Source organism: Macadamia integrifolia, chromosome 3 (genome assembly GCF_013358625.1).
Source record: "Macadamia integrifolia cultivar HAES 741 chromosome 3, SCU_Mint_v3, whole genome shotgun sequence".
Lineage (NCBI taxonomy): Eukaryota > Viridiplantae > Streptophyta > Magnoliopsida > Proteales > Proteaceae > Macadamia > Macadamia integrifolia.
This window is the reverse complement of record NC_056559.1, coordinates 12,936,860-12,953,101: the sequence shown is the minus strand read 5'-3', so window position 1 is coordinate 12,953,101 and position 16,242 is coordinate 12,936,860. Positions and strand designations below refer to the sequence as shown.

Genomic DNA, 16,242 nt, shown 5'->3' with positions numbered 1-16,242 from the left:
CTATCAGAATCAGGACACACCATATATTTATGAAAAATAATTTTTTGAAACAACAAGAAAAGTAAAACCATTTGCCACTATGGCCCGATACTTAAGGATATTTTTAGAGGTTGATACTGGGTTCAATATCGTGAACTTAAACGTTGGGAAAGGTTTTCCCTGTGTCTTCCCCTCTATTGTTCAGTTTTCCATTTTTTGTTTTCTTATTATTGTTCCACTCATGTATCGCGCTACCTTTTTGCAAAACAAAGTTTTTCTTTTGATACTTCTAAAATTTTTTTGGCACCAGCTTGATACTCAATGCAAGAGCCTAGAGACATCAACATAGATGAGATTTTTTAATTCATGAAGGCAAGATGTAATTTTGCGCATTCCTGAGTCTAGCACAGGAGCCATGCAATCAAGTAACTTTTTTTCCCTAGCTAATATATATGTGGGAGAGGATTCCTTAAAGGCAGTGTGGCTCTTACACCAGTACAAGGCCAATGGAAGCACAAGAAGAAGCATCAATAGGGCGAGATTTCTATCTTTCATCAGGGGCGTGGTGGTCATTTTGCCCCCTCCACTTTGTGTGGGAGTAAAGCAATGCTGCATTTTAGTCTTCTTTTCCCAATACATGTATGGACACACATTTTTCGTGTCCAAAAGTACATTACTGTGCCCCAGACAAAATGGTGCTAAATAACCACTATGCTCCTTAATCATGCCCTCGCATGCTTTCATTGATCGAGGCACTAACTCTAGGGCCACGTGCTCATCGTACCCAAAAACTTATATATTGGGAGAGTGGAATTTCCGGCGAGTTTTATTTTGAGTTACACATTGCATGCCTTGATGTTCATCAGTCCATCTCCTTAATTCTTCCTCCATTATATTTATCAAATCAGAACATTAAAAAGGGTGGTAAAGAGGGTGGTGGGTTCCTTGATTTTTGCTAAAAAGACTACAAGAAGATTATAGTTTGAATATCACTGTGCTGTCAAAGTCCAACCAACACATACTCCCACTGCTAAGCTACTTTTTCTTCTGCCGAAGACCATGATTTTTCATGAAAATTTTAATTAGTGTGGACTCAGATCTAATCTGTCCATCTATTTAACTGACCAAATGGTGTTAAAATTCAGATATCCTTACATAGTGCCTTTGGAAAGGGATAATGAAGTTGAAATGGGTAATAAGTTCCTTCAACCATTACATTGGATTATTAATAATTAGGCAGTTAGGAAGATTTTTCATTTGTGACTGCATTGTTCCTCTTTTTGATTGGGTGGGGTTGGTCGTCATCACTATGCTTCAACTCAAACGACTTTTTGATTAAAAGATGCTGATTGCTAAATATTGCACAAAGAAACTGATAGGCTTCTATATCTTCAACAAAATACGCCACTGAATATGTGAAATTTTCTTTTTTCTTCTTGTAGGTTGTAATTCCAGAGAGAAAGGGAGGTTCTCCAGTTCTATAATTAATCAGAGAACACCAACTGGCAGATGTTCCAATCAAACAATACTCTTGAGGTCAATGACAACAGAGCACACAGTCAAGATAATGAAAGTTGATAATAAGCACTTCAAACTAAAGCCAAGAAATTGAAATGTTTACTCTTTTCAATAAGGTTTTCAGTGTTGGTAGTCTGAAAGCTCCCAGCATGTTTTTTTTTTCCCCAAAGATTGGGGCCTCTTGTGGGAAATGGTGTGGTTTCATTGATTCAGAATTTCTCTGTGATTGAGATTATTTCCGGAATAGACTCAATCAGACCCTAGTAGCCCTTGTTTTAAAAATGGATAATCCAGTTACTCCCAAGGCCTATAGACCCATTAGCTTATATATGTAATGTGGCATACAAATTCATTTCCAAATTATTGGGCAATAGATTGAAACCCTTCCTCAACAAATGTCTCTTCTTGGCAATTTGCCTTTATCACATGTATATTATCTAACTAGTAGCAACTATGTCATTACCCAAGCCCGGATACAGGTAAACGTGCAGCCCTAATAGGTACTAATCAAACGATTGATAACATTCACAAAATCAAGCATGATAACAAGAGCACAACACAATAACAACAACCAAACAAAGTACAACAGTTGAAACAAATACTTCTAGTTTTCAAAATTATCCTTTTAATAAAACACACTCCTCTAAAACATCCCATTCTATCACACTTTAACCTGCATTGAAGGAAATAAGTTGCTACCACCAAAGGTATGAGAGGGAATTCGGCCCCCACAATCACACCGTTGTCACCACTATATGATTAAATATACACCACTGTACCCATAGGAAGTCTGCACAAATCCTGTTGAATTTCACTATGACTGCTTTAGGCATGTCTAGCCGAAAGAATGTGTATGGGAATAGACGCAAGGACATGTTTTAAGAGAGTCATTCTCCCATCCGTAGAGAGCAGCCTTCCTTTCCATCCGGCCACCTTTTTCCTCACTTTGGCCAAATAAAAAAAAAAAAAACAAATCTCAAGCCTACCCGTATACAGGGGCGCCCCCAAGCAGGTAATTGGCAAAGCTTTTCTAACAAACCCCGATTCACAAAAGCTCTATCACTCATAATAAATCAGCTCTTCTGCCTATTGACCAGCTGAACTCATATCTACTAATGAACTGCATAATATTTTTCAATGAAACTTTCATCCCTCTAGAGAATATAATTGCATCATCAGCAAAAAGGGTGTGAGAGATACTTGGACATCTCCTAGGCAGTTGATAAATCAGAAATACGACCTTCTGAAAAAAGAGTGGTTAGCCCCTTACTTAAAACCTCTTCCACCAAAATAAACAAGCTGGGAGATAATGGGTCCCCTTGACGAAGACCCCTCATTGTTTTGAAGTAACGCTTAGAACCATCATCTATGACCATTGAGAACTAGCAGTTTTCAACTATTTTTTTAATTAAACCAACCCAAGTCGTAGAGAACCTGAATTTAACCAAGACCTCCCACTCCAATCGATCATAACCCTTGGCCATATTGAACTTCAGCACCACATTACTCTCCCGAACTTTCCTGTTGAGGTCCTGCACCACCTCTTGGGCCAGAGTAACATTGTCATGAATGCCCCTCCTTTTAACAAAAGTCCCCTACTCGTCCGAAATCAAAGATGGGAGAAGAGATGCTAACCTAGAGGAGATTATCTTCGTAATAATTTTGTAACAAAAATTGCAGATGTTGATAGGACGAAAATCAGACATTGTCGTCTCAGGGTTCTCGTTTTTTTGGAATGAGATGAAAGGAAGTGTAATCCCATCGCAGGATACCCCCAATTAAAAAATCATTAACCGCAGCCCACACATTTTGACCCACCATATCCCAACAAGCAGTTAAAAAATAGCTAGAGAAACCATCTGGGCTATGAGTGCTATCCTTAGAAAGAGAGTAAACTGCCTTCTCAACCTCCTCTATCACTGGCGCACGCAAAAGGTTCGCATTATCCACCTCTGAGACCAACTCAGGAATGCAATTTAGCAAACTGGAGTCGCAGTGAAGAACTTGCTTAGAAAACATAGACGAGAAAAAATGCACAACTTCCTCCTATACACCATCCAAACCAGCGATCCACTCTCCATCAATTGATTTGATTTGATTTTCTCCACCCTAGCTTTTTTCCCTTCTAAGTTTACCATGGCGTGGAAGAACTTGGTATTTCGATCGCCTTCTTGAAGCCACTACACTTTCTGCCTCCAATTTCTTCCCGTAAAAGGGTATGTTGAAGGTGGTTTTTCACCTCTATTAGATGATTTCTAGATTCGTCATCCAGAGTAAGATCATGGTCTGCTTCTGCCCGGGCTGACCTCATCCTCTGCTGCATTCCTTACGTTTTGTGAATATTTCAAATACTTCTTTGTTCCACTTCCTGAGTTGACCCCTAAGAAATTTCAGCTTCCAACACAGCACTTGAAGAGGAGAACCATAGCAAGGGAGCACCCACCAATCGTTCACAGACTGCTTAAAGTCTGGGTGAGAAAGCCACATTAGTTGGAACTTACAAGGATGAGACTCTGGAAATTACAGTTACAGCGCATTCAACCCTAGTTGGAGCATTATCTGATCCTGTCCGATTAAGATGTTGAACATTGTAATTTGCAAACATTGTTTGAATCCTTGTAGTCAACCCCTTTTTAAGGTTGGATAAAACTGAGTTTGTTGTTGCTTCTTGTTTAACCAATGGACTACTGAGCTTGAGTCAAATCTGAGGTCGTTTCCTATCCCAGACAGTTTGATAACGTTTTTGTTGTTTCTGTGTCTAGAAACAGCAAAAATGGCTTTTCACGTTTCCAAAAACAAAAACGAATTTTTTTTATATTTGATAAACTTGTTTCTTGAAACATTTTTTTATAAACATAATGTCACTAAAAACCCTAATAGTATCATCGAATGCCCAAAACGGAGAGAGGGTTCGGTTACCTCTTTTTAGATTTAAATAGTTGAAATATTTATCGGGCACAATAGCTTTTTTTTTCCTCTCAAATTCGTTTCTAGAAATGACGTCGTCAAAATAATTTCTAGAATTATAAACAGGCGTAAATTTTGATTTATGTTTCTGAAAATGAGTGAAATAAAACAACTTTATCAAACGTTTTTAGGTTGTCTCTCCGTTTCTAGGAACAAAAAAACGCAAAAATTACAGAAACGAAATGTTGTCAAACGGTGCCTATGACACAAACACGCATAACACATCTATCCCATATCACAGTCGGAGGATACATCATACATGTTGCATGTGCATCATCTCAGATACCTTCTCATGTAATTATCACTTATGCTTCCTTTCATGCTATCACATGTAAAGCTGCCTGCCTGGTGTACAATTCTTTCGACTACAAGTTCCACAGTCCTGCAGACTTGGGTTGGTTCCAAAGTGACTTGGAGAAAGCTGGAAGTCCAAGGGCTGCAAGCTGCTGCCCTTCTAATGAACAGAGTACGAATCATGATGGCTTTAATCGCATCAGATTGATTGGAAGCAGTGAAGTTGCTAGAGAGAGCAGTTCCTTTTTGGCTCTTTATGATGCTGTTTGTTAAGGAGATTAAAACAATTTGGCTTATTCTAGTTCTATGTTGGTAGGGACTTGGTCTATCTTGCGCACAATCTAGTTAAGTTGGTGATAGAGAAAATTGGTATGTGACTTTGGTTTAGTTTAATATAAAGTTTAAGAGAAAGTTTTCCTTTCACTCGTAGAAGACAGATCACCCACCATCCTAGGGTTCACAAACCCCTATAGATAGTATTTTTCCCAAAATACCCAGTGCACCAGTAATACAATGACTGGAAATGGGGATCCAACCACTACTTATACCATTCATAAACAGAAAATCACTCACCTGGTTCAATCTTAGGCCAATAGAAATTCTTTAGTAGCTCCTTTTGTACTAAGAAAAATTGTATAGCTTATTATAGAACAGTTGCCACTAATGATTTCTTAGGTAATCTGCAAATGCTTTTATTCAACATTTTTATTAATGTATATATATGCTAGAAAACGATGCTATTATTTTAATTAACCAACTTACTTTCATAGGTAGCAAGCCTATTAGAAAATTACTTTACAAAAGGGTACATTAAAGTGTTAACAGAATGGATGGATGTTTCATTATCCAATTCACTCACATGCCTCATGGCGGTCATGAATAACCAAGACTAGGTTCATGTGATAGAGGACATCACTCACACAACAAAGGTACATAATATACTAATAATAATAATAATAATAATAAAACCTAAGCCTCCTCATTTGCAATATTTTATTAATTTTTTTAAAGAAAAATAATTATTCAAGAAACAATAAAACCCTGCTTGCTCAAGAGAATCCTCTCCCATAACCTGCAACTTTGAAGTGAGGATTTGATAGGTATGCAATGTTGGGACCTAAAATTTCCTTCAATTAACCTAGCATTTAATTTATATAAGTTAATAATATAGTTTCTATTTATTTGCTAACATTCCATTCATCACCGTACCCTAGGTGTAGAAGTAGGGTGGATTTGGCATTGTATTCATGCTTCTCATTGTTTAGCTCCATGGCTGGAATTAGTCCATCATGTGGTATAAAGCAGTAAGCAATTACAGAGCAGTAAGCTTATATGCTATACATTGAAACTTCACCTTGGACTGTATTTGTTGAGAAAAGAGTTGGGCAAAACCAAATAACATATATTTCTACATCTTAACCTACTCAAGTGGTTCTTTGCCTTAGGTTAGTGTGTCAAAATGTCAAGGGCTAAAACAGATACGCTCATATATTATATACTAGACTGCAAAGTTCAAGAACCCCCATAGGAAAAAAGAAAAAAAAAAAAAAAAATAAATATATATATATATATATATATATATATAAAGGGGGAGAAAGGTAGCGGGGAGGCGAGAAAGGGACCAACTCCTAAAAATTCTCCTTAAGTGTGAATATGGTTAGAGGAGGACAACAATGGGCTTTCAAGTTCTACAAATGAAGCTCTCTAACACAGCACTATTTCTTCACCAAAAAAAAAAAAACAGCACAATTTCTTTTCGTGGGATTTCCAGAGAGAAGAGAACACCTTAAAACCTTGCATGAGGACAATTTTTGAATATTATACAATTACCTTTTCACAACACGTGTCACAATCCAGTTAATCTGTCAAAAAGAGAAGACAGAAGTTACACAATGGCTTAACTCTTTACAAGTTACAACGAGGATCACATGATTACATAAGCAAATTATGACAAGATGGCATAGGAAAGGATATGGCAAGAATTTAAATCAGAATAACATTGTTATTGAATTTCAGCAATAATGAAACCAGTTATGTGATTATTAGAAATAACAGTACAATTATCAGGTGTATATAACATTTAGATAGAGAAAAAAAAAAATGAAAACAGTAGCATTCCATATTAAATAAATACAAGAAGTTTTTGCTAAAATCAAAACCTTCTCAGTAAATCCTTTTCCAGAACTCTCTGAAGCATCTTTCAAGAAAGTATAACTGGAAATTTTTATCTTTATTTATTCTCCTCAACGGTTCATTCTATCTCGTTGTACTTTATCTATTCTCCTTCACAGTTCACACAGTCCATTTTTTTTTTTATTCTCTGACATTGAAGCTACTCACTTTTCTTCTTTCACATAAATGCTACTGTCATGCTTCTAGTCAAACAAAAAGGGTGACTTAGTAAGATACCCCTTTCACACACCTATGTACACATCCACTTTTATGTGAATTCCTGAATAAACACTATATTTCAAGCAGAGGATTTTACTTCAGGTATCTCTCTGTCTGCATAGCTTCACACATGGAATGAAGACTAAGTGATTTGGACATGTCTTAGAAACTCATAAATTAACTAGTTCCAAGCATGTTCCACTTTTCATTAAGATAAAAATTTTCCATTTTGTTTTCTCATCATTGGTCTAGATTTTCTTTGATTAGTTTTCTTGTTTCATCATCTGATGGCAATATCCAGGACACTGCATGGTTCATTTGTTAGTTCAATTTAGGATGTTAGTCAATTCAACAACACCAACAACTCAGCCTTTTCCCAACTAAATGGGGTCAGCTACATGGATCCGAGGAAGAAAAGGTAAAAAGAAAGGAACACAGCAATACGTCAGAAATATCCTACCTAAATGGGGTCTGATACATGGATCCTCGTCCTCCAAACAACTCTATCTGAGATCATACTACAGTTAAGACCTAAACTCTGCATGTCTTTCCTCACTACTTCCCCTATTGTCATTTTAGGCCTTCCCCCAGATCTTTTAGCTCCTTCCATCTGGATCTAATCACTCCTCTTTACTGGAGCATCCAAAGGCTTCCATTAAACATGGTCATACCACCTCAAATGACATTCTCGGAGCTTGTCATGAATCAAAGCAACCCCAAATCAACTATAATATGGTGATTCCTTACTTTATCCCTTGTAGTTTTGCTGCATATCCACCTCAACATCATATCTGCTACACTAAGCTAATATATATTACGCTTCTTGACTGCCCAACATTCTGCCACAGCATCATATCTGGTCTTACGATTGTCCTATAGAATTTTCCCTTTCGGTCACACAATACTCCGGATGCACCTCTCCATTTCATTCAACCTATTTTAATTCTCCGAGAAACATCATCTCCTAAATCACCTTCCTTGTTTATGGTTGACCCCAGATATCTAAAGTAATCATTTTGCGCTCTCTCTCTCTCTCTCTCTCTCTCTCAGTTTCACCAAATCATTATTCATTGTAGTGTGACTGAAATTATATACCATATACTCCGTCTTTGTTCTACTTTTCTTAAAACCTCTTGATTTCAAGGTTGATCTCCATAACTCCAACTTAGCGTTAAAACCCGCTATAATCTCACCCACCAAAACACTATATAGTCAGTAAAAAGCATACACCATAGAACCTCATCCTGAATGTTCTTAGTTAACTCAGCCATGATAAGCGCAAACAAATAAGGGGCTTAAAGTTGATCCTTGATGTAACCCAATTGTAATTGTGAATTCATGCCCTCACACTAGTCACACGTCCTCATACATGTCTTTAATTATATCCACAAATTTACTCGACACCCTTCTCTTCTCTAGTACATACTAAATTAACTCTCTAGGGACTCTATCATAGGTTTTTTAGTCAATAAAGACCATATGGAGATCCTTTTTGCAAACTCTAGACCTTTTCATCAGCCTCCTAAGTAGCTTCCATCAAGGATCTACCTAGCATAAAACCAAATTGGTTCCCCGAGATAGTAATTCTCTTCTTAGGTGAACTTCCATAAACTTCTTCCATAATATGACTCATTAATTTTATGCCTCTATAGTTATTACAACTCTGGATATCATTTTTATTTTTGTAGATCGGACTACAATGCTTTTCCTCCGTTCACCTGGTACCTTCCTTGTGCTCATAATCTTGTTAAGCAACTTGGTTGACTAAAATACCTTGTATAGTCCTAGGCTTTTCCATACTTCTATTGGGACCTCCTATGGGCCTGATGTCTAACCTACTTTCATATTTCTTAAGGCTTCTTTAACTTCGATTGCTCCAACATTTCGTATAAATCTATGACATTCAGTGTCTTGATAAATAATGCAATCATCAAGGTGATGTTTAGGCAAGTCGAGGACAAGTAGAAAAGCTTCCCCACTAGGTTCTAGTATTTCTCTACATCAATAAGGGATGGACCACAGTCTTCTATAAGCTTGTGATTTTGATCAATAGGAGAATTTTCCGATTTGCAACCCAACATTCCTCTCTTAGTAAGTCCAAAACAAAATTCCTTTGCCACATATTTATCCCCTTTTTAGATCTTGACAATTCAATCCCTAAGAAATACTTCAAGGGTCCATGATCTTTAATCTCAAACTATTGGACCAAGTAGGAGTTTCATCTCATTATCTCAACCTTGTCATTTCCAGTAACAAAAATATCTACATAGATAATAAGTGTTGTGATAATATCATTACCTCGCCGGGTAAATAAAGTGTGGTCATCTTGACTTTAGGAATACCCATTCTTCAAATAGCCTATCTAAGCCTCTCAAATCAAGCCTTTAGAGACTATTTGAGGCCATATAAAGCCTTTTTAAGAAGGCACACCTTCCCTTCAACTAAAGGAAACTTGAAACCTGGTGGAGTTTGCATATACATTTCCTCTTCTAAATCACTATAAAGGAAAGCATTCTTCACATTCATCTAATACACTGTCCAATCTATATTAGCCACCAATGATAAGAGGATTCTTATCGAATTGTTCTTAGCTACAAGAGCAAAGGCCTCCTGATTATCAATCCCATATATCTGATTGTACCCTTTAGCCACTAACCTGGCCTTGTATCTATCAACAACACCATCTGATTGGCACTTTATTGTGTAGACCCATTTGTATCCAACTAGAACTCTTCCCCTGGGAAGATCAATCAATTTTCAAGTATAGTTCTTTTCAAGTGCCATCATTTCTTCAAACATAACTCGCTTCCACTTTGGGTTAGACATAGCCTCAGTAACAGTTTTGGGAATGGATATACAAGAAAGAGCAACAGTAAAAGAAACACTTATAAGAGAGAGGGCATCATAAGAAACAAATTGGGTGATAGGATTTGTCTAAACTTTCTTGCCCTTTCGAATAGCAACGGAAAGATCTAACTCAGAAGGAAGAGAAATATTACCTAATTAAGGAAGGTGGATCTTAGGATGTGGAGCCAAAAGATGACACTTGGCAGGTCTTCTTTCCCTTCCACTATACATAAGGAGCTCCTTCTCATTACCAAAACCAATACTATAATGGTCACCAATATTAACACCATCCACTTCTTTGTGTTTACCAATATCAAACATGAAAGGAGGAATAGGCAAAGGAGAAAGAAAAGGGACAAGATGAATAGACTTCACTCCCAATATTCTCCCCCTGAAGAGGGTGTTGATGAGGAGTAAAGAAAGGTATAGATTCAAAAAAGGTAACATCTTTGGAGAGAAGTCACCTTTCAGAAGAATGATGGTAGCACTTATAGCCTTTGGTAGAGACTATGTACCCAAGAAAAACAAATGTGTGCTTTAGGGTCAAATTTAGTTCTAGCAGATTTATTAACATGAAAATAGCAAACAAACCTAAACACCTTGGGGGGCGTAGAGAGAAAGCAGAAGCTTGAGGGGAAAAAATATCCAAAGGAGATTTGGAACCAAGAAGCTTGGTGGGCATAATACGGTTGATTAAGAAAGGCAATAGTAAAAAGGACATCTAAAAAAAGGTCACTAGGACATGCATGCCAAATAACAGACTCCTAACAATTTCCAATAAATGGTGATTTTTTCTCTCAGCCACCCCATTCAGTAGGGATATGTCAACACAAGCAAGCTGATGGATAATGTCATCATCGTAAAAAAGTGTTGGAGTCCATATATGTACTCCCCCCTTCATCAGAATGAATGATTTTAATTGTGGTATCAAATTGAGCGTAGAACATTTGATAGAAGTTTTTTAACGCATTATAGACCTCACTTTTATGTTTCACCAAAAAAATCCATGTGGTCTGAGAATAATCATGAAAAAAATTATGCAAATAAAGATAGCCAAATAAAGTAGTAGTGGAAGAAAGTCCCTAAACATTAATATGCACAGTATAAAAGGGGACTGCAGATCTATTGCCATAGTAAGGATAAGAAGAACGACAGTGTTAGGAAACGAACAAGGTTCATACTGAAAACATGGGAAGAATGAATAGGAAAAAAAAGTGTGGCAATTGTTTTTTCATAACACCAAAAGAAGGTTGGCCCAAACATTAACGCCACAACATCGCAGAGTCAACAATATTGTTGTCACTATGCTCACACGCGTAAGACTAAGCATTAGGTAAAGGGGATATTCCTGAATCAAGAAGGTAGAGCTCATTTTCCTCACATCTACTGCTAATAATTCTCTTTGACACAAAATCCTAAAAAACACAATGAGATGGAAAAATGTGACAAAACAATTCAAGGAATTGGTTAGGTGGCTCACAGATAAGAGGTTAATGTCACACTTAAGAACATAAAGAACAAATTCAAGGGAAATAAAAGAAGTAACACGAACATTGCCCTCACTAGAAATAGAAAAAAGAGAACCATTAACGACCCTAACCTTTTCCTTACCTAAATACATAAAGTAGGTTTCATAACACAAAGATATACCGGTCATATAGTCAATGGACATAGTCAATGACCCAAGCAGAGGCAATGGAAGGAGCAGATGTAGAGGCCTGTAAGATGGAAGCTAAAGAATCTGGATCTATAGGTATAGAAGTAGAGTTACTTAGATATGATATAACCCTGCGAAATGCTGCAATATCCTCCTCAATGAGAGAACTGAAGTCCATCTACAGACCAGATGGATATCCCAAAGATTCAACCTCACTCATCATAATGTGTTCTCTAGCTCCCCTCTCCTACCACCATGTATACTAGGGCGACAGCCATAAAGTACCCAACATATCTCTTTAGTGTGCCCAGATTTCCTATAGTAGTGATCACATCTAAATCTATCTTTGTCATCCCCCCGGAGTGGTCCTTACCCTCTTCCTGCAACCTCTGACATACTATAGGAACACAGATAAAAAGTAGGGATGATACCCAAGCCAAATGGGAAGTAGACACTCTACCCAAAAAAGAAATTCCTTCCCAACCAAGGAAGCTTACGTCAATCAAAGAACATCATAGTTAGCATTTTCCAGAGATGGTTAACCAACAAGCTGAAGCTTTCATAGGTCCACCACTGACCTCAAACATTATGTAAGAATAAACCTAATGCAAATGGTTGGGTATCCAAACCAAATGGGGAATACATGGTCCCCAAAGATATTCTTCCCAGTACTAAAAAATAAAAATTCCAGCAAGCAACCAACCATTGAAGCTTGAAGAAATGCAATCAAACACACCTTTCGCTATGTAGCTTCATCCCAACTCAACAAACAAGTCTCACATGATATAACTCATAAATTTAAATGCAACCAATTAACACAGAAAAAATCATTTCATACAAAAAACGAGCTCAAAAAAACAAGCTGGCAGTACTTGACCGCCAATGAAAGGAGTTGTTCTCCGCACATTCCACCACCAAGACTATGTGTGATTAAAAGAGGACCCTTGGGCGATTCTAGCAAGCTCAGCCTCAACTCCAACGCATACCGGATGAGAGAAAAGAGGGATTGGACTCCAAGGCTGGCAGTAACCCAGAAAATCACTTCCCTTGTTGGTTTGAGCATCAATCAGTCTTTATAGCCCTCAAATCTCCTTCCATTGTTCATCAACTTGATGATAGAATTCCACAAGTCTTCTAGTTAAATCTTCTTACATGGTCTAGCCTCTATTCGACCCTTTTACTTTTGTAGGGTTCCAAGAGAGGCACAAAGAATGAGAGAAAAGTGCTTATTCAACTCTCCTCTTTGGTTTTAATAAAGTAAGAGATAAGAGAAGAGAAGAGATGAGAGGAAGAAGAATAAGATAAGAGGAAGAGGAGAAAAGAGTTGTGTGCAAATTGTATATAAGAGAGAGAAAAAGAGAGAGTTCTTCCCGCCTATATTGAGTCACTAACATAAAAGGATGAACTACATACATGCCCCTAGGGGCGAAAGGTATAAAAGGAAAAATACAACATAAGACAACATAAGACAACAAGTAAATAAACTGGTTTCCAAAGTACCCCTAGTACATAAACTAGCATAAACTTTTCTCATGAAGACAGCAACCTAGGAGAACTCTTCCATTTTATCATGAGATAAATCTGATGCCATAATTAGACATTGTCGTTGTATAAGTTGACCTGCATTTGAAATTTGTATCCTCATTGTAACTACCGTAGCGACATTTCATGGAACACCTTTGCACATTCTAAATGATTAAACATAAATTCCTTATCTGTAATAATGCAGTTCAGAGCTGCAACACCTTCCACTGAACTTCCAGTTTGTCTTAAAATTGTATGAGAAACTATCGTCATGGAAGAGAGTAGCTGTGAGTATAACAGGCTTACAATGTTATTTTCAGGAGACGCCCAATAAAATCCTTGAACTGCAACAACAACCAAATTAGAAGATACAAGAACAAAGATACTAAGAGAATGCTTCCCTATCCACTCCAACAAAAATGTCAACCGTTTGAATCCTCCAACATCAACCTATAACGGAACACAGAGTAAAAATAAGCATAGGATTGACACTGAGCTCCATGTAAACATTCACAATTTATTAGATAATTTATCAACTTTCAGGTGTGAAAATGGTAAAAAGTAATAAAAATAATTGCTACACCTACACTTGATATGTCTCATGGAATTTTGGACTTCTGACAAAACTTAGATAGCCAAATCGAATTATTTAGCAGTTTTAGCTGCCACTGGAAACAGTTTTTCCACGGACTGTTGTATTGGCTGGTCAGATGTCAGACCATTCATACCTTGTCCCTCCAAACAAGGATGGTCACTTTCAACCCTGAGGCCTTCCTAGAACTGTTGACTGGTCAGAGGTTTGCCTGGGTCGAAATCGATCTGATCATCAGAACCGGAAGGTTGAACCATCAGCCTCTAACAAGTGAAATGTAGTCCTCCTCTTCTAGGAAATTCTCCTCCTTCTTTGCCTGGAATCTGATCTGCTCTTCAGGTCCCCCTGTCCTGTGGCATAAGGTGGTTTGGTTCAGATCCCACAACATTCCCCGTCATAGCTTCACAGTTTGGAGAGCTCTCTCCAACTACCTCCCCACCCAAGCCTTCCTCATCTACCATCACATCTCTGTCCCTCCCGCCTGCTGCTTTTGTTGGAATGGTTCTAAAGATGCTAGCCATCCCTTCGACTATCCTTTCTCTTCCACCATCTAGAAGCGTGTCCTTACCAAATGTTGGTCAGCTAGGAGAAGACCCCTACCTCTTCAAAGAGAATGGATTATGATCGATATAACTTTTGCTGGTAGATCCATCTGTGACACCGCTGGGAAGCTTGCTTTTTGCTCTACAATCAATTGCCTATTGATGGAACGGAATATTCGTAGATGAATTTCCAAAATTCTAGATCCTTCGACAAGATTTGGAATGCCATCTACTTCAATGTCTCCTCCAATCTCAGTAGGTCCCCCCAATGGTTTGATTGTCGATACCCCATGGAACAGGCTTATTGTTGTCTCCTGGGGTTTGCCTTTATCTATTTTGATCCCCCTCAGCCCGGCCCTTAGGGTTTTTTTCTCCCTGCTTTGTGCATCATTTTCCTTCTTGGCTTTGTATATCCCTCTCCCCCCCCCCTTCTTTTCCCTGTTATTGATTCTTTTATCCACCTAAAAAAAAAAAATTAATCCTTAAAGAAAATAATGATTCATTCTTGCAGAAAATGAGATATTAACTCACGACACCACAGGTACCTAACCGTCCCTCTCACCACTGAGGGAATCACTGTTCTTTCATATTAGTTGAATATGTATTAAATTTATTCTATTATTCAGCATAAGTTGCCTTCCATCATTTGGGCCATCCCTAACCATTAGAATAGGATAGTTGGACACTTGGACCAATGACTGCCCAGGCCAGAACAGTCCAATGCCCACTCCAATTTTAAAAACTGTTTGGGAAAGAGTCTCCAACAAATTCTAATACTTGGCATAAGCCCTTAAGTATTGTACAAGTAAAACTAGCTCTGCTATATTCTGCATTTTGATTTTTGAAAAGAAATGGATTTAGAGATCAAGTCAAAGTCCTAGGGTTCAAATTAAGAAAAGAAGATATTTAAGTGCACGTTCTACAGAAGTATTATTTGGGTACTTCAATTACATCTGTAACTCAAAACCTGCAAAAGATTACAATCGAACCGGATATGTATTCTAGGCATGTAGCACTATTGAAACTTGTATGGACATTCTAATCAGGATTCAGGAAGCCTTTAAGGACATCCCATAGATCCTGCCCGGATTTAAGTTTTTGCCAAAACATCTGATATCTACTGTGCTGGTCCAAAAAATAAAACATCACTAGTATCTTACTGCCACAATGACGCACTACTAATCCCCAGGTTCCAGCTATGATAAGAGGGATATTATCCACGGACAGTAGCTGTTCAATTCAAGTATCTCAATTCCTTATACAGTGGCATTTTGAAAACTTTGGGATGTTCATTATTTTCCTCAAGGCCTAGGCAAATAAATAGAAGATAAATAACATGATAAAAAGAATTATAATTGTATGTCGGAATCCAAATGCCAGAAGATCTTCGTGGTTATAAATTTGGATTTAAATTCAGAGTTTTCTAAAATAAATCTTCCAAAAATTCAGGACAAGATAATGCTTAAGACTACCAAGAAGTTGCATGATAAATGGGAGTAAATATGATTCAATTGAAGAATGATATTTAGCAAGTGGCCAATGCAAGCCATTCTATAGATATCAAATTGGTCAGAATTGCCACATCGCACATACACATGGCACATGCAGGTGCGTCACCATAGATACTTTATGGACAGGACCATCTAATAACTTTTGCCTTCATTTTATCCTAACTGTAGGGAATGGAAAAAACTGGAGTTTAAATTTCAATATCGCATGCATAAAGATACAAATATTGACTCAAAATAATACAGTTAACAATCAGCACTCACCAGTAGGTACAAAGCACAAAATGTCATCCCTGCAGTACCTGATGTAAGCAACATGTAACTAATTGTGTATAGAGGTTTGTTCAAGGGGATTCCTGATAAGACATACAGAAATCATTTTATCACTCATGATAACATTAAAGCATATATCCGTAAAACTGG

General features: G+C 37.5%; 1 protein-coding gene across 2 annotated transcripts in view; it reads right to left on the bottom strand.

The window, feature by feature from the left end:
• Positions 1-6,425: 6,425 nt before the first annotated feature.
• LOC122074005 (heparan-alpha-glucosaminide N-acetyltransferase-like) overlaps positions 6,426-16,242 on the bottom strand; it is a 44,329-nt gene continuing 34,512 nt past the window's right edge. Inside the window, exons 11-13 of one of the 2 annotated variants that reach the window (XM_042638768.1) lie at positions 16,084-16,175; positions 13,484-13,627; positions 6,426-6,620 (exon numbers count right to left, since the gene is read on the bottom strand). In XM_042638768.1, the coding sequence (XP_042494702.1) occupies positions 6,585-6,620; positions 13,484-13,627; positions 16,084-16,175 (272 nt within the window). In that variant the 3' untranslated portion in view covers positions 6,426-6,584. The remainder of the gene's footprint in view (positions 6,621-13,483; positions 13,628-16,083; positions 16,176-16,242) is intronic. The other variant, XM_042638769.1, reaches the window with a different exon arrangement.